The sequence below is a fragment of the Gorilla gorilla genome, chromosome 8 (assembly GCF_029281585.2).
Source record: "Gorilla gorilla gorilla isolate KB3781 chromosome 8, NHGRI_mGorGor1-v2.1_pri, whole genome shotgun sequence".
NCBI lineage: Eukaryota > Metazoa > Chordata > Mammalia > Primates > Hominidae > Gorilla > Gorilla gorilla.
The window spans coordinates 63,369,809-63,389,536 of record NC_073232.2 but is presented as its reverse complement, the minus strand read 5'-3'; the positions used below and the strand labels follow the sequence as shown (position 1 = coordinate 63,389,536).

General features: G+C 34.5%; 1 protein-coding gene across 4 annotated transcripts in view; it reads left to right on the top strand.

Moving 5' to 3' along the window:
• Positions 1 to 19,485, top strand: part of PRKG1 (protein kinase cGMP-dependent 1) — a 1,413,735-nt gene extending 1,394,250 nt beyond the window's left edge. For all 4 annotated transcript variants that reach the window (XM_055354062.2, XM_019034965.4, XM_019034964.4 and 1 more), the window contains 6 exons: positions 1,939 to 2,080; positions 3,303 to 3,466; positions 9,872 to 9,994; positions 10,077 to 10,139; positions 11,368 to 11,434; positions 14,933 to 19,485. In XM_055354062.2, coding sequence (XP_055210037.1) covers positions 1,939 to 2,080; positions 3,303 to 3,466; positions 9,872 to 9,994; positions 10,077 to 10,139; positions 11,368 to 11,434; positions 14,933 to 15,031 — 658 coding nt within the window. In that variant the 3' untranslated portion in view covers positions 15,032 to 19,485. The remainder of the gene's footprint in view (positions 1 to 1,938; positions 2,081 to 3,302; positions 3,467 to 9,871; positions 9,995 to 10,076; positions 10,140 to 11,367; positions 11,435 to 14,932) is intronic.
• The last annotated feature ends 243 nt before the right edge of the window (positions 19,486 to 19,728 follow it).

The following is a 19,728-nucleotide window of genomic DNA, read 5'->3' as shown; positions in this document are numbered from 1 at the left end:
AATACATACGATTATAAAATTTTAGCTCTGCCAAGGATATCTTCAAGTCAGAGGAAAATTGTAGCATGAAGTATATCATTTGTTTCCTCATATGGATGCAGTTCTCAAACTTTCTCTTGTGCTCATAAATTCACAATTGCTCCATTCAGATATTATTCAAGGGAGATTCAGGAGTCATGGTAATTATAGTTAAGATTCTAGAATCTAGAGGGATAGATATCATTATGCCTATAATTAATTATGTTTCAGAAGAATGATATTTTTCTTAGGAAAAGCTGGTTATTTCAGTGAAAACTCAAGTGATATTAGTAGCTGAAATGAAGACATTCTCTTTCTGGAAGACACTACCTATTTCTGAAAGCCTGAAAAGTGGCTGCTTTAGCCTTGATTCACTTATGAATTTTGTAAAAATGTAACCATATTCCACTGCCCAGTTTGTTAAACTTTACTCCACAATTTTGAAAAAAAAATAAGTGTCACCAAAATGCAAACAGGCATCAGAGACTCATGAAAGCAAGCTCTGAAGCTATCATTTGTTGTACACTGTCTATTAATAAAATCACTTGCGTGCTTGTCACCCATGTTATATCTCAACCACCCCAGGAGCTGATGTTCACACTAATATTTTTGAATTATGAAATGAAATTATTAAATTGTGCTTACTACTCGGGAAAGAAAAAAAAAGTACATGGTTTATCTCTTTAAGAAGTACCATGAAAAAAAAAACAGTTAAAGTTAAGACTTTCTGCCCTAGAGCAAAGGGTTTAACCTTAGATGCCAAGGTTTTTTCTAAATTATTTCATTCAATCAATCAATCAACATATATATGCCCATATATCATATATATGAGACAGAGAAAGCCTTCTTGCTAAACATAATAATCAAGATTACTAATAAACATTCCCTTCTAGTTACTTTTTTCTTTCTAATTGTCTTTTAGTCCATCTTTTCCCCTTAATAAGAATTCAGTAGTATAGGAAATAGATATTGTTTGTTTTGGATGCAGAAGTTTCAAAAACAGAAGAGTACTTAGCTTGCATTATGATTGCATCAGTAGCATTATAACTTATTTCCAGAGTGGTTCTTTGAAAACAGTTGCTTTTATTCAGACTCTCATGAACCATATCTGCATTATTTAGAAAGATTTAAATAGAAAGATTAAATAGCACTTTGGGAGGCCAAGGCGGGTGGATCACGAGGTCAGGAGGTCGAGACCATCCTGGCCAACATGGTGAAACCCCATCTCTACTAAACATAAAAAAATTACCTGGGCATGGTGGTGCATGCCTGTAGTCCCAGCTACTCGGGAGGCTGAGGCAGGAGGATCACTTGAACCCAGGAGGCTGAGGTTGCAGTGAACCGAGATTGCGCCACTGCACTCCAGCCTGGGTGACAGAGTGAGACTCCATCTCAAAAAAAAAAAAAGAACAAGATATATAGTTTGATTTAAATAGAAAGATTTAATAGAATTTAAAAAGAAAGATTTAATAGAAAGATTAAAAAACAAGCCCTCTAAGAATAAATATGAATAAACCCATAAACTTCTCCTTTAAAAAACAAATGCTTGGTAGGCAAGCTCTAAAATAGGATTATTTTTCTCTCCTGCCTACTGCTGTAAGTCTGTGCCTTTTTCGACTGTAGTGGGCTGTTGAGAGGAAGACACTAAGTACATGAAATGTGTTGTGTTGAACTATTCCTTCAGCCCTTTCAGGAAGTGAGATTTAACTATTCCATTCATAAAGACAGAGAATTCCTTAACTTGATCCTTGAATGCTTCAGAAAACCCAATGTAATGGCAATCATGTAACATTTAGCTAGCAGGACAGTGATCTCTGGGTTAAATTTTGGCAAAGGAATATAGTGAAATGAGAAAAAAAATAAAGCCATATTACAGAAATTAATTTTTTGTACAATTTTCATTCCATTTCTGCATCTCAGAGGTTCGTTTGAAGATTCTACAACCAGATTTTACACAGCATGTGTGGTAGAAGCTTTTGCCTATCTGCATTCCAAAGGAATCATTTACAGGGACCTCAAGCCAGAAAATCTCATCCTAGATCACCGAGGTTATGCCAAACTGGTCAGTGCATTTCATACGTGCTTTCTGCCCTGCAGATTAAAAATATTTGTTTTTAAAACTGTGTTCATTTGCTAATATGAAATCTGAGTTTTCCTTTTCAATGTTGTAACTTTCTTAAAAGCAGATTTTAGCATTACACTTTTCAACTGAATGTTCTTTCAAATGACGCATCAGTTATGAAAAATTAAGTTGGCTAAGTTTGAATTAACAATATTCTGGCAAAACATGCTTTTATAAGCATGAGAAAACACACTTGCTGGCATGTGTTTACATGCCCAGAAGTCCTTTTCTCCAGTCAGCTTTTTGCCACTCATAAGCAATGGGTTTTTATATTATGGAAAACCATAAATCATTTTAATATTTTAGATTTAAGAATAATGCTAATGGAAAAAAATGTGCTTCACAGGCAATGCTAGCCAGGTTATGTAATAGTAATAATAATAATGGTCAAAAGCTGTAAAGATTTATCATAGAAGAGAAGTTCTTTTATTTACAAATGCACAACTTTTGTTGGATCTGTTACAGCTTGATTCCATTTTTAAAGTTTTCAGAATTGTTATTCAGCATGTGGTTTTTAGAGAAATCAAATCAGTGGCAGTTTTTTATTTGTAGTTTCAACCAAATCGTTTTAGAAAAAAATATATTTTCTGCAGTCGACACTCTTCCTTCAAAAGAGTTCCAGAAAAATGAAGAATACATTATAATTTTATTTCTGTTTATGCTTACTAAGGGCAGAGTCATTGGTCCCAAAACTATCTTACTCACTTCCTGCAAACATAAAATAGCTTTTCAAATAATTAATACTAAATGAATTGTCGCCTTCATTAAATCCAGCAGAAATCATGTATATTCTGGGAAAGATGTTAAGTAGGCCCAACTGGTCGTTAACAATTTTTAGGTACAGAAGAGATTCTGTGTTTACACTCCAACCTCCATTAGCATAAAAGAAGAAAAAATGAAAACTATATTCGGAAAGGAAGATTTACCTTTATTTTTAATGATGTGAATTTTATGCTATACTCAGGTGTCAACTTTTGCCATTAAAACTGAGGTGCATCAGGGAGACTGTCTTTGCAATATAGACTATTCTTTTTGGAAGACAGAACTATAAAAACATACATGTTTTTAAATTATTATCATCATCAGTGTACTTCAAAATAACTTATTACTTTAAAACTTAATCATAAGGAGCTTAAGTATCTTGTTTTTCTCTCTTTGTAAGGTTGATTTTGGCTTTGCAAAGAAAATAGGATTTGGAAAGAAAACATGGACTTTTTGTGGGACTCCAGAGTATGTAGCCCCAGAGATCATCCTGAACAAAGGCCATGACATTTCAGCCGACTACTGGTCACTGGGAATCCTAATGTATGAACTCCTGACTGGCAGGTATGGATATTGATAGGGAACTGCTGATAAAAATAGATCAGCATGCAGCTACACACTCCTGCTTTTGTCACTTGGATTAGACCATCTTAAAGTACATTTCACCATATCTTGGTACCACAGTTTAATTAGTTATACAGATGACCAGGAATTCATAATGTAAGGTATAAAATAGTCCAGGCTAGGGCAACCACCTGAACACTAACTTTTGGTCTCATTATTGCTACTTCTTTTTTACATATGTGAATGTGGAAGGATATAATGTCCTTCTGTGAGCTATCTTAGCCCAGTCATTTAGCCAGCAATGAAACAGGGGAGATGATAATCATATAAAAATATCTAGGGTCAATTTTCTATAGAAGTAAGAGGACCTGTTAGCAACTGTTATATCTAAATGAAAGGTGACTGCTTTGTACATCTTTCCTGTAATGTTATTATCATCAACTCAAATAGGCACTAGGGACACCACAAGGTATAAAACAGACTTTAAGATCCTCAAGGACCCATATTAAAAGAACAACAAATACACTACCATGACATGTGCTAAAACAGTGAGTGACAGGGGTGTTATGACCTACAGATTTCAGGACAGGGATGAGTTCGTAAAGAGGCTTTTGAAGAATGAATATAAGGCAGCTGTGTCTTGAATGAAGAGTAGGACTTAGATATAGAGAGCAAGAAAAGGGTATTCCAGGCAAATAGGCATGGCTTAAAGAGAAAGGCAATAATCGTCACAGACATGGAGAAGGTTCATGTAAAAAAAACAGGAACAGTCATCTTTTGACGATCATGATTGCTGCACTTGAGTGTTTGGACTCCATCTACAGAGGGAATCATTGAGATTTTCTGACAAAGGTTGAGTGATGTGTGTTGTGGTATTTAAGGAAAAACAAGTTGGCAGTAATAAGCAAATTGGAAGAGGAATAGGAAGCTAGTTTGAAGATTGTTGCAGTAATTTAGTTCTAGGACACTGAGAGCCTAGAGTAGGGCAAGGGCAATGGAAAAAAAGAGTAATTGTGAGGCAGGATGTGAAGAATTATTTAAGAGGACTTAGTCACTACAGTGAACATGAGAGGAAGACTGAGGACTTTGAGCACAGGGTACTCTGTGAGGATTCAGTGCATACATGAAACACTTAGAAGAGTGTTTCGCACATAGTAAGCATTCCATGAATGTTAGCAGCTGCTACTACTACAACAATGACAGTCATTGCCAGAAATAGTTGTGTTTTGATTTTATTTTTATTTATGGGCATTTTACATTATTACCCATAAAGTTTCTCTATTGACTTCAAATAAATTATGTGTGACCTAATCCAATTTTGTTCCATGTGGATTGTTCAATTTTGATCTTGTGGATGGAGGTAAATTATTTTAAAAGTATGACCAATTAAGTAGACCTGTAAAGATATGAAAAATTTGGACAAAGTGGAAGGTTAAATTTAACATATGTATGTGGATGGATAGATAGGTAAACAGGCAGAGAGATAGATAAAAAGGTAATCTTTCTAGTGTGCTTAGAATTGCTATAAGAACCAATTATATAATAAATAGAAGAAAACTAAATATTAACTATTTTTGAGGAAGTAAAATATTCACCTATAATAACTAGACTAAAATATTAAACATGACAACTTATATTTCTTCTTAAATGTTTAGACATTTCTCTACAATCATTGTTTATTCATTAAGTAATAAGGTGAAAATGATTAAAACCTTAATCTTAAAAACTGGCACATACTAAACTGTAAGAAATAATTAATAACAGAAAAACCCTTAATCCTTTAAAGTAGAAATTTCACAGGCTACAATATCTGCCCGGAATATAATAAAACTTGGAATTAATAACAAAGATTTAAAATAAAAAGTCTAAATACTTGAAAATTTAAAAAGCATTTTTCTAAATAACCTCAAGGACATAGAAATTACAGAATAGCAGAGCAGCAATAAAAATAAAGCACTATAAGTCACAATTTGTGTTGTATTGTCAAAACCAAACTTAATTTTTTTACCATAAATATATATATCGAAACATTATGATTAAAAATACCTAAACTTAATATTCATTTCAAGAAATAACAAGGCAGAAAGAATTTTGGTCAAAGACAACAGCATTAAAAAAAATCTTTGCTTTTCCTTTTCTACCCAAAGAGATGATGGTGGTGGTAAGAGACGGTGGCCAGGGGTGGGGGTGGGAGAAGGCAAGAATAAAACAAGTAGGATGATCTTTAGTCACAAATAAAGTTCCACAAAACACACCTGCCAAACACTATGAAGTATGGCATGTGACTAGGAATGATGCTTGGACCACAAGCATGACTCCAAAGTATTTTGGTCCTGAATGTCATATCTAATGATCTTCGATAGTAATAATGACATTTAGAGGACTGGCTGGACCTTGAAAAAGCAAAGACTGTTCATGCAGAGACCTAATTAAACACTACAGAATGAAAGAGGAACTGAGGTGAAGGAAGATTCATACAAATGTACCAGTTCTGCCTTTTAAGGCTTATAATATTGGTCAGTGAAGCAGGGAGTGAAAAAGGGGAGAGAGGCAGTGATTAATGATTTCAGAGAATGTGGTGGGGCTTTGTATGAGCCACATGACCTCCCTGAATGTTTTAAATTGAGGGCAAAGGAAATAAATGATCTGGTTATAAGGCAACAAACAGTAGTGAAGGCTGGTGAATTTCTCATTGCTTCCTTCCCTCCAACTTTCCCTGTTCTATTCTTCATGGTAGGCGGCCCAATCTAAGGATAAGTAATAGTCAGAAAGGGTCCCAGGGAAGCCAGTCCCTGCCCCTCTTACAACCCCAGCCCCCTTCCATGCATACACACCAACTCCTTTCTTACTGATTTTGCTCAAGGATCCATCTCCCCCACCAACTTAGGAAAAGATGAATTTATCTCCAGTTTTAGGTTTTGATTCAGCTCGTCTATTCCAGTCACATGGCATTCCTCTAGTGATTGGCATTTATTGGACTGGGTACATAAATTAGAGGAATAATTTTAAAATACATTATTGGGGGAGAATTCTTTTTTCCTACAGTAGCTACTCAGTAAATAATTACTGAATGAATATAAGTCCTTATTTCCACTGGTAGACTTCCTATAACTATGAGGGGAAACAGCCATGATGAAACTAATAGTGACTATGGCAGAATGAAAAGCTGGAACCACTGATCCTACCAGTCTAGAATTTGCCCTACCTCTGGAATGTGCTTTTGTGAGTTCAATGTTTTTCTTATTTTAATCAGTTTGAGCTGATGTTTTCCATTTATGTCAGCTGAAAGATGCAAAAGTAAAAGAAAGCTAAAGAACACACAAGAAAAATGAATCAAGGAAATATAGGAGGAAGTGTTTAGATAAACTCTTATCTATAATTTCTTTGAGGCTATCAAAAGCATGATCTCCCTAAAAAGTAACCTCTAAGATATTTGCAAGTGTTCATAAATGAGAAGACAAGTAACTAGCAGAGCTCAGGACCATTACAGAACTGAAAGTCATGCTGTAAGTAAGAGAAAATAAAATAGTAACAATTAAAAATGCAGCAAGGGAGATAGTAGACAGGCTTGGAAAATATAATGAAAAAAGAAAAAATATACAGATATGATTTCAGAAAGAGAATCTATTAGTCAAAGGAAATAGAAAACACATCAATTATGTGTATGAATATCAATATTACAAACAGGAGAAGAAACATCTTTAATTACATAATAAAAATCCATGGCATAAAGAATTGACTCAGTATATCCTTTTGATCTGCAGTGACCATGGAGAAACTGATTCAGAATAATATCACCACAATATGTCCATGTGGTGAATTAATGAATTAAATTCATTAATAAGGAATAGTCTTATTGGCATCAAAGCCATAAAAACATGGCATGTGTGGTATTGGGAGTGAAGACAGTTAAAGTTCCAGCTGGCCTCAACCTTCTCTACAGCACCTTTAATGCCAAAAGATAGTATATCAAGAACTACGTAGTTCTGAGGGTCAGAGAAGGTATAACCCAAGTAATTTATACTGAGTTAAGTTCTTCTTCAAATTCAAACACAACATATAAAGTGTGGACCCCAGGCCTTTCTCAAAAACACTACTATTCAATCAAGCCCACAAAAAGATGAATCAAAATAAAGCATTCAGGAATAGAAAAACTAGTAAAAAGATTGATGAGCTTTGGGTCTAATTAATTAGAACTTAGATCAAATAATTTAAATTTGGGTAATTGAACAGAATGTAAATATTGTAGTCTTTGGCAATCTTAAAATAACACTAAAACCAACAAAAATTAAGGTGGGAGGTAAAGCAGGTATAACTATAGGTATACTTATTTCTCATCATTAATAATTAGTAATATTACATATATTTTACAGTTAAAACATGTCATTACAGAAGAGAAATCTCTAAATTCAATTTGAATTTTTTTTAATTTTAGAGAAATATTTTAGGAATTAATATTGGTTAAGAAGCACACATATTTGAAATTTAGCATTTCTCTCCATTTTACTCCTCAGTTTAGCTAAAGTAAAATTAAATCGAATACTTTTAAATTTAAAAATATGCATAATATAATCCTGTGTGTCTACAATCTACATAGAGAAATCTATGAAATTATGTTCATCAAATGTAGAGCATTCTGAATATTTTGAGGTTTTGGATGACTTTCTTCTAAATAATTTTGTTTTATATATTGAATGAATATTAGACTAACATGCATCACATAAAAACCACAAATACTGTATTTAATAATTGATTTTAGTCTTCTAAGATAAGCAACTAAATATAAAAGCAAAATAAATATAAAAGCAAAACTATAAATTAGAAATCATTGCCAAGATGTGGCTTCTCCTCATTTTTTAAAGTAAAAAATGAAAACTGGCATGTTAAGAGATTAAAAAGAATATTCAATCATAGAATCAACTAAAGATAAAATTTTAAATTCTAAGAGAATACTAAATAGATTTGCATGTTTATACATTTTTCAAGTGATTTAAAATTGATAGGCAATTACTAGCTAATGACATATTAAAGTAAATAGAAAGCATTTTTCACAGAAAATCAAAGCAGAATCCATCACAGCCCTTAACAGGTAAATCTACTACTCCTTACTTTAAATTACTCATTAGCCTGCTTGATAAAAAGAAATAGTTTGAACTGCTCTTAATAAACATGAAAGGCAAAAAAAATAATAATTCAGATTTCTTCCCCAAAGACACACAAAACCTGTATTAAAGAGAGTAATTAATTTCCAAAGAAATCATTCATCAAGGTGTATCATCATCTCCCCTCTGAATTGTGAGAAATTTGAAGGAAAGACCTGACTTTAGTCATTTTGTACTCACTGAAGCTGCCACAAACGACACTTCAAGGATGGATCAGTTAAAAATAAAAAAAAAAATCAACAGATCTGGCTCATGAGGGCTGGGGTATTACATCCTTGCTAGCAAAGAGGATGCCTAGTGTTAAGTTATCTAATGAGGTCCTCTGAGCAGAGAGAAAAGGATGGGAGGAGTACTATTCTATAGAAACATTAGAGCAATAAATATTTATTGACTCCTTAGTATGTACATGCTGCAAACTCTACTCAACTCTGGGAATACCAGCAGAAAACAAACTCTTCTGGAAGGGAAGACAGACATAAAATAATCACACAAATGAAAAGATAATTACAAAGTACAATAAGTGGTGGCATAAGGGTGCTATAAAAGTGTAACAGGGACTCTAATTTAGATTAAACTTTAAACTAGAGCATGAAATTAGATTGCTAGGTTACGTGGGTTGATATAGGTTATGTAACTGGTTGTAATAGGTTGACCAGAGTAGGCCTTTTGGAGGAAACAACATAACACTTATACTGAAACTTGATAAAGTGAGGCATTGGCCAGATAAGTATGGGAAGAACCTTCCAGGCCAAATAAATAACACCATGAGGTAGGAAAGTGCTCGGCATTTCAGTGGAACAGAGAGAAGGCTATAGTTTCTGGATCCCAGTGAGGGAGGGTGGTAATGGCATGAGGTGGGGTAGTATCGTTGGTGTTCCTGTGGCCCCTCCTAATGATTTTGGACTTCATCTCAAGTATAATGAATGAGTCAGTAAGTGTGGAAAAGGTCAGAGAGTAGAAGAAGCATCTTGAATGACCAAGGACAGCATGAGGGCTTAGACTCCAGCACTTAAAAGAAATCAGGAGAACAGCAGATAAACTTGACCCATTTCTGGTTTCACTAAGTGATTTACTTGGAAGGGCTTCCACACTGTTTTGCTATTAATCTATTTTCATTCCATTGTCACTATTAATCTAAGCCCCCAAATATGAATTGATGTCATCTGTGGAGTTTATAGCAATTCAAGTGTTCTCATATAGGAAATAAAAGTAATATCTCTTGTCATGTCTCTCATTCTTGCAGCCCACCTTTCTCAGGCCCAGATCCTATGAAAACCTATAACATCATATTGAGGGGGATTGACATGATAGAATTTCCAAAGAAGATTGCCAAAAATGCTGCTAATTTAATTAAAAAACTATGCAGGTAAGTATTTCAACCACATTATTTTTGAAAACATCATAATGTGAAAAAATTAGATTTAATAAAACCATTATTTTATTTTTAGGGACAATCCATCAGAAAGATTAGGGAATTTGAAAAATGGAGTAAAAGACATTCAAAAGCACAAGTAAGTGTTCTTTCTGCAGAGTTCTGAACATGTGACATCATTTCCCCAGGGTGTTGCTTTTTAAGTTATTGGTGTAAAACTAGTATAATTAGCCTATAGGAACATCCAAAGACAGCGTATAAACTAGTAAGGCTTTTAAATGCCTTTCTAGTTGTGATTATGAAACCTTATTTATATTTATCTGACAACCCTGTAACATAAGAAGCTGAACTCAGTTTCTTACAACTCATACCAACTAGCATTTTTTTCCTCTCTGGCACAAAGGGGAAATGTGTATTTTAAATTTGGGGATTCTATTCTCTACCACAGAATTACAAATAAAAGTCCCCTACTGTATCTTACCTGATTTCCTAAAGACAAAATATATTTTTCCAAGCATTTCCTAATTAGATGTGATAACAGGAGAAAAACATAAGTACAGAATACAGTGTGTTTTTTAAACAATAGCAACATCTTAAATATCAGACCTTCCCTATGTTGATTGCATGTTCTAAAGCTAAACTAATTGGGTTTTCTCTATTTGTTTGTGTAACACTGACAGGAAATTCACATCCTTATCAAAGAAACATGTTTACTAAAATATCTCTGAATATCTGTAAAGCCTGCTAAGAATTTGTTGTAAGCATTTGCTAATGCTGAAACCCTTCAAAGACAAAAGAAAACAAACAAGCAAAAACTTTAGTCTTTTTTGGTTCTATTTTCACAGAAAAACTGTACACAAAATATCTTTATTCTTCATTAAAAAAGGGAAAAAAAGAAGAAAATGGGACATGTAGAGACTATGACAATGATGTGAAAAGGTTAATTAGCTGACACTGTGCACTGAATCAGTGGCAAAAATGGAAAGTTAATTTTCTATCCTGACTTTTCATGCCCTGGTTCTACCTCCTTAAAATAAAATATCCTGTAAGGCACAGGGCCAGATACATTATGACATGTATTAACTTTTAATTATAGTGTAGGAACAAGGTCATAGAGACATTATGACTGAATTACAAGGAATAAGTGTTGCATGTTAATTGGTGTTTAAAATTTGACAGTTATACTTTAAAAAATATGTATTTCATAAAATTAATTAGAAAAACATATGCAATTAAATAGAAAACATTTTTGTCACATGAAAATGTTTGCCTAACTGCTTCCCATTAGCCATGGACATTGTATACACTGCAATGAGAAGCTTTTAGCTGACACAAAATGTTTTTATCAGCGTTTTTTCCTTTTCTAGATGGTTTGAGGGCTTTAACTGGGAAGGCTTAAGAAAAGGTACCTTGACACCTCCTATAATACCAAGTGTAAGTAGACTTTCCAGCTTATAATTGTGTGAGATACTTGATGGTGTTTATGTCAGTCAACAATGATCTGTTATTTTTAAAGTTTAATCCGATGATTAGGTTAAACAAACTCTAGGAAAAATGTCACATTAAAATAATGACATATTCTAAAATCCAAACTTGAAAGCAGATAAATTTGGGGATAGTCACTGTAAATGTGTTTTACTCTTCTCTTTTTTAACTATTCATTTGAATTCAAGTTTCCCTCATTTATAAACATAACTTAATTTTTAGCATGGGAAATGTTCAAAATATAGAAATGCAGACAAAAATATATAGGTGAGAGGATCACTTGAGGCCAGGAGTTCAAGAGTTCAAGACCAGCCAGCCTGGACAACATAGTGAGACTCTGTCTCTACAAAAAAAGAAAAGAAAATATTAGCCAGGTGTGCTGATGTGCACCTATAGTCCTAACTACTCAAAAGTCTGGAGCAGGAGGATCACTTGAGCCCAGGAACTTGAGCTTACGATGAGCTGTGATTGTACCATTATACTTCAGTTTGGGTGACAGAGTGGAAAGACCCTGTCTCTAAAAAAAGAAATAAAATAACACTTTTTCACAGAGTCTTTACATGATCACTCTTTTTTTTTTTTTTTTTTTTTGAGATGGAGTCTTAATCTGTCACCCAGGCTGGAATGCAGTGCCGTGATCTTGGCTTACTGCAACCCCTGCATCCTGGGTTCAAGCAATTCTCCTGCCTCAGCCTCCTGAGTAGCTGGGATTGTAGGCAAGTGCCACCACTCCCAGCTAATTTTGGTATTTTTAGTAGAGACACAGTTTCACCATGTTGGCCAGGCTGGTCTTGAATTCCTGACCTCAAGTGATCCTCCCACCTCGGCCTCCCAAGTGTTGGGATTACAGACGTGAGCACCGCGCTGGGCCTACATGAGCACTCTTTTATTTTTTTATTTATTTATTTTTTTATTATTATTATACTTTAAGTTTTAGGGTACATGTGCACAATGTGCAGGTTAGTTACATATGTATACATGTGCCATGCTGGTGTGCTGCACCCATTAACTCATCATTTAGCATTAGGTATATCTCCTAAAGCTATCCCTCCCCCCTCCCCCCACCCCACAACAATCCCCAGAGTGTGATGTTCCCCTTCCTGTGTCCATGTGTTCTCATTGTTCAATTCCCACCTATGAGTGAGAATATACGGTGTTTGGTTTTTTGTTCTTGCGATAGTTTACTGAGAATGATGATTTCCAATTTCATCCATGTCGCTACAAAGGACATGAACTCATCATTTTTATGGCTGCATAGTATTCCATGGTGTATATGTGCCACATTTTCTTAATCCAGTCTATCATTCTTGGACATTTGGGTTGGTTCCAAGTCTTTGCTATTGTGAATAGTGCCGCAATAAACATACGTGTGCATGTGTCTTTATAGCAGCATGATTTATAGTCCTTTGGGTATATACCCAGTAATGGGATGGCTGGGTCAAATGGTATTTCTAGTTCTAGATCCCTGAGGAATCGCCACACTGACTTCCACAATGGTTGAACTAGTTTACAGTCCCGCCAACAGTGTAAAAGTGTTCCTATTTCTCCACATCCTCTCCAGCACCTGTTGTTTCCTGACTTTTTAATGATCGCCATTCTAACTGGTGTGAGATGGTATCTCATTGTGGTTTTGATTTGCATTTCTCTGATGGCCAATGATGGTGAGCATTTTTTCATGTGTTTTTTGGCTGCATAAATGTCTTCTTTTGAGAAGTGTCTGTTCATGTCCTTGGCCCACTTTTTGATGGGGTTGTTTGTTTTTTTTCTTGTAAATTTGTTTGAGTTCTTTGTAGATTCCGGGTATTAGCCCTTTGTCAGATGAGTAGGGTGCGAAAATTTTCTCCCATTTTGTAGGTTGCCTGTTCACTCTGATGGTAGTTTCTTTTGCTGTGCAGAAGCTCTTTAGTTTAATTAGATCCCATTTGTCAATTTTGGCTTTTGTTGCCATTGCTTTTGGTGTTTTAGACATGAAGTCCTTGCCCATGCCTATGTCCTGAATGGTAATGCCTAGGTCTTCTTCTAGGGTTTTTATGGTTTTAGGTCTAACATTTAAGTCTTTAATCCATCTTGAATTAATTTTTGTATAAGGTGTAAGGAAGGGATCCAGTTTCAGCTTTCTACATATGGCTAGCCAGTTTCCCCAGCACCATTTATTAAATAGGGAATCCTTTCCCCATTGCTTGTTTTTCTCAGGTTTGTCAAAGATCAGATAGTTGTAGATATGCGGCATTATGTCTGAGGGCTCTGTTCTGTTCCGTTGATCTATATCTCTGTTTTGGTACCAGTACCATGCTGTTTTGGTTACTGTAGCATTGTAGTATACATGCAGAAAAGGCCTCTGACAAAATTCAACAACCCTTCATGCTAAAAACTCTCAAAAAATTAGGTATTGATGGGACGTATCTCAAAATAATAAGAGCTATCTATGACAAACCCACAGCCAATATCGTACTGAATGGGCAAAACCTGGAAGCATTCCCTTTGAAAACTGGCACAAGACAGGGATGCCCTCTCTCACCACTCCTATTCAACATAGTGTTGGAAGTTCTGGCCAGGGCTATTAGGCAGGAGAAGTAAATAAAGGGTATTCAATTAGGAAAAGAGGAAGTCAAATTGTCCCTGTTTGCAGATGACCTGATTGTATATCTAGAAAACCCCGTTGTCTCAGCCCAAAATCTCCTTAAGCTGATAAGCAACTTCAGCCAAGTCTCAGGATACAAAATCAATGTACAAAAATCACAAGCATTCTTATACACCAATAACAGACAAACAGAGAGCCAAATCATGAGTGAACTCCCATTCACAATTGCTTCAAAGAGAATAAAATACCTAGGAATCCAACTTACAAGGGATGTGAAGGACCTCTTCAAGGAGAACTACAAACCACTGCTCAAGGAAATAAAAGAGGATACAAACAAATGGAAGAACATTCCATGCTCATGGGTAGGAAGAATCAATATTGTGAAAATGGCCATACTGCCCAAGGTAATTTATAGATTCAATGCCATCCCCATCAAGCTACCAATGACTTTCTTCACAGAATTGGAAAAAACTACTTTAAAGTTCATATGGAACCAAAAAAGAGCCCGCATCGCCAAGTCAATCCTGAGCCAAAAGAACAAAGCTGGAGGCATCACGCTACATGATCACTCTTATACTTTCATGGCATCTTTGTTTCCATAGCTCTAGCCAAAGTTTATTATATAGAAAGATTTTAGTGATTATTTGTTTTAATCATACAATATATTACTCACAAGGGTATAAACTCTCCAAGGATAAGAACCATGTCTGCTTGTACTTACCACTGTGACCCTCAATACCTGCTACATAGTAGATACTCAACGAAATAGTCACTAATAGGGAATAAATACAGAATGCACTTAAAAATTCCAGCTTGGAATTCCACTAAAAAAAATCCACTAAAAAAAACCTGTCCATTTTTTACAGGTTGCATCACCCACAGACACAAGTAATTTTGACAGTTTCCCTGAGGACAACGATGAACCACCACCTGATGACAACTCAGGATGGGATATAGACTTCTAATGTATTTCTCTTACCTGCTTCTGCCTTGCTGAAGACAGCTTTTTCTGAGACACAGCTGCCAGCAAACCTGAGGGAAAGAGAGAAGATTAGTGCTCGGGGTCACCATGATGCCTTTGATCGATGCTGCTCCAGTAACTACAGTGGCATTAGGACTTATTGCTTAGATGACAGTAGTGCTCTTTACATGTTTTCTGTTTGAACCTAAAATAGCAGTTGACATGGTGGTCCTGAAGCAAAGCCTTTCACCAGTAAAGAGATGTTTTCTATTGTTGCAATGACCTTGCTTTGCTCTGATTATAATTTGAAAGACTGTAGGAAACACTTCAATCTAGTATAAGAGTCTGTACCTTGCTAGAATATTCAAGAAGATGAAAGAATAATATATTGGGTACAATAGATTACTATGGTACAGAAACTGGGCTATTCCCTTTCTTCAAGTGAAGGTTGTGGGATCTATTACTGCAGGCCGGTGTATATACCATACAAAAGAGGACCACACATCTGTTGGTCACAGAGTTCATGTCACACCAGTGCTAGAAGTTTCATGATTTTATTTCCCAGCAGTGCTGATGACAAGACTGAATGTTACCTTTTCTTTCTGACAGATTTTAAAAATTGATATGATAAAAGCACAACTGCTATAGATTCTGCTGAGACCTCTCATAGTAGGTATATATGAGTTTTCACAGAAGACTGAAAAATAATGCATGATATTTGTTTGTTTTTTTTTGATAAATTGGCATGACAGAGTGGGAAAAAAAAGCAATTCACAAAACCATTTCATATTTTTTAAAATATTGTGCTTAAAGATGGTCCTGGAAGTAAATGACTAGCAGCCAATTGGTTTTACCTAACATACCCTCAAACTGAGGCTTAAAGTATTCCCTTTTATAAAAATAAATGCTTGGGGTAGGGTGGAGTGGGGAGGGATTAAAACCCATCCAAAAAATAAATAAAAACTATATAGGTGCTATGTATATCTTTCATCTGTAAATGTCAGTGTCTGAACAGACAACACAAATTCAAATCATTATATGTGTAGCCAGAAACTCAAGCATTTTCACTAAAGTTATTAAACCAAACTCCTGTCCAATTTCACTTATACAACATAGTCAGTCTAGAGTTGAGAGACAAAGGTGATTATAAACCTATTTGAACTAGCTTCTTGTCTTAGGCCTGAACCAAAAAACAACAAACAAACAAAAAAACAAGAATGAAAAACAGAAATAAAAGAAGTAGAAAAGACAAAGAAAGCCCAAAGTCAAAGTTGTTAATATTTACAGGTTTACCAGATCTGGAACATTACTTATTTGAGGTCAGAGAACAAAACAAGAACCTGGCCAGATGTTGATTACCTTTTTGTGAATAAGCTGAGTCCATATACTTGTCTAACTAAGAAAGCAGTACAGAGGAAAACAGGAACCTGATTTTTTTAAAAATAAATTTTAAATAAAATAGAATTACTACAGTTCTGCAATTTCATACTACCTAAAAAAGACTAGATTTGAAAATGTCAAGCTGATTTACTTTATTCACCTGGAGAAAAGAATCCACAAATTAAACTGAGTCCTTCACTGGCAGGCCAGTTGACTATTATTAGCTGTCATAAGTAACTCAGCCATTTGGAATCATTTCCTGGACAAAATTACATTATACCTATGAAGAAAAATATAGAAGCTTTCAAGCTGTCATTCTGTTTTGGCCCTGTGTGTGAATTTGGTATATTAAATTGACGCTTGCTTTTTTTTTCAGTAGAGTTTTCTTTTTAATCAATCAAACGTCTACATTTCTGGAAGAAAAAGTCCAATTAGATCATTACACCTTAACTAAGAAGGCAAATATTATAAATTTTGCTTGAATTGTTCTTACTCAAAACTACTTTAGAATATGGTATCTTATGAAAATATAATATTCTTAAAATTTGGGGGGATAAAATGAAAAGGGTATAAACTTCAGTTAAAACTTTAATCCTAAAATATTGTTATTCTTGTATTTTTGGAGTTTTCCCTCCCTTACAATTTCTCCCAATTGGTCTATTCCCCAAGATATCCACTGTTTTCTACAGATTTTAGAATATAAAATTAAACATATCAACCTAAAATCTAGCTATGAATGTTATTTCAAGAGTTTTATATTTTTAATTGGCTTTTTAAAAATATGTAATTCCAATATTATAGTGAATGTTCAGTAATTTTTGTTGAAAGATAATGTGGTTTAGGCTTGCTAAAGAAAGACTTGCTAGAATACTAAATTTACCTTGTTATTTGGGAAGAGAATCTGCTCCTATAACGTTTTAAAAATCCCCAAAGTCCCAGAGATTAGCACTTGCTGTGGATTTTGGAACTATGGTTCAAGTCTAAGACAACCAATATGAATAAGTTCAATGGAGAAGGAAGAAGTAGCATTCAGCACAAGAAACTGTAGATTGTTTCTCCCACTTGTTACTGCATCTTTGTTCATTTCACCCATAGCATTGCATTTGATGTCTGAAGTAATCACCACAAAATAAAGGTAAACTACATCTTCCAAGATGTACCAACAGAAAACATTCGTCTAATTTTGTCAACATTGAATTTTTAGGATTTAAATCTTGTCTTAATGAAGACTCTAGGGCTAAAATTCATGGTCAGTTCCATAAAATGCATCTCACTTTATTTCTGAATTTTTCACAACCCCTCTATTTTCTTACGTTAAAGAACATCTGGATAAGTTAGAATAGTGCCAACTTGTTTGATTTGTTATATGATTTTCTTGTTAATGTGTTGAGTATGGGAAATAAGGGCTTTCTGTGTGTCTTGACTCACAGGAAAACTGAAACTGCCAAGGGAAGCAACATTAAAACAACTGAGATAGATTGAATACATTTGAAAAAATAATTTCTGGAAAAATGCTATACATGCTTTTTATGTTTATATCTTCTTTCTTATTAAGACATGAATCAGATCCATGTGGCATTCAAAACAAATTTATTTTGATTATATTCTTTACAAGTCATAATTTTTACCTAAAATTGTGGAATATGCATGTGAATTACACATGTGTAGTAATAAACTCAACTATTGAATTTTTCCTGTTTCATTTCTAAATGACTGAACTGATGGTAAACAAATTTAATGAAGTCAGCTACCATGTTGAAAATAAGGATATTAGAACTGATTTCATACAATAGAGGTGATCTGTGCATTATCCATAACAACGTTTTCTTTCACTATAGGACCACAGACAAATATTTATGTAAATAGGTATTTTTGTGTGATATTTTGTGGTACATATAACTTTTTTTTAGTGTTTCACAGCATTATTATTTCATTTGATTTGTATTGAATAATGTTTTTAGGTCCAAGTAGACTTGAATTAATGTCATAATTGTCAGTATTATTGAAAATTATGTCAACTGTACTGTTATTCATCTGTCCCGTAGTTTAGAACATGACCTGGCTATCTGGCATTGTTGCAAGTGCCTTAAATTCATGGCATCCTATTAAAAAAACAAATTTGGTGTTATGCTGCATGACAAAGACAAACACACCTCAAAATGTTGTCCTTTCTTAGCTTGCTGCGTTTTACAGTTCTTTCTGCTAACAATTTATAAGCCTTTACTATATAATATTGATGAATTACAGAAATGATGAAGTTGTTCTCTTATTTCTGTTAAATGTACCAGAGCTGTGTATCTGTTGATGAGATACAGCGTCATTTCTGTGAAATGTATAAATGTATGTGCAGGTCAAATTAATATATGACATTCTATCAGTCTGTATACAGGTATTCCTGTTTTGCTAAGCTGTGCAGATTCTGTAAAAATAAATTAGTGCAGTCAAGTTCTAACATATCTCATTTTATAGACTCCATTGACAATGGTCCAACCGAAAAAGAAAAATTGGAAATGACTGCTAACCACACCTCGTTATGAAACCAATGATGAAAAAGTCACTTGGTGCACCTCTCAACAAAACAGGATGCTTTCTCTGAGTTCTTGTATATGCAAATCATTTACGAGGCAAGTTTTCAACAGACCTAGAAAGCAAAACATTGAAAGTGTGTTGTTAGTCCTCCTCTCTGCCCCTGCATCAACAGACAGAGCTCTGGGACCTCGGCAATGACTCAGAGGTTGGGGCTTTCTGAGCAAAGGGACATTTCTTTAAGCATCATCTATCAAATTTATTTCAATGTATGATGTTTTTACAACCGGTCAGTTCTTTTGTATTCTTACAGCTATGGTTATTTGATTGTCCTCTTACAATTTGTTCTACATGAAAGAGTTCTTTGTTAGTCAGAATGCAACAAACTGTCATCAAATGGTCATTGACCACTTGCACTCTTTTGATGTAGATTAAAAACTTTTTCATAAATTTACCTGCTTTGATTTGCTCTGTATTTTTCCTGCAGCTGTAATTGCTGAGTGCCTGTTGTATACTTTATAGAGTTGAAATAAAAAAATAATTACTTTTGAACTTAGTTGATGTTTAATTCCAGACAAGATTCCAAGAATAGAATTGGTATATCATACTAGATGAAATACCAGGTAGTGCTGTTGTAGAATGTCACTACAACAAAGTAGGAAATACCTATAATCCAGCGTCCTTCATGAAATAATATACTATATTATAATCTAATATAAAACTAATCCAACAAATTGGTTTTAAAGAATTCATAGGAATAATGTTGGGCCATCCAGTGTGAAAAGCAAAGTGAAT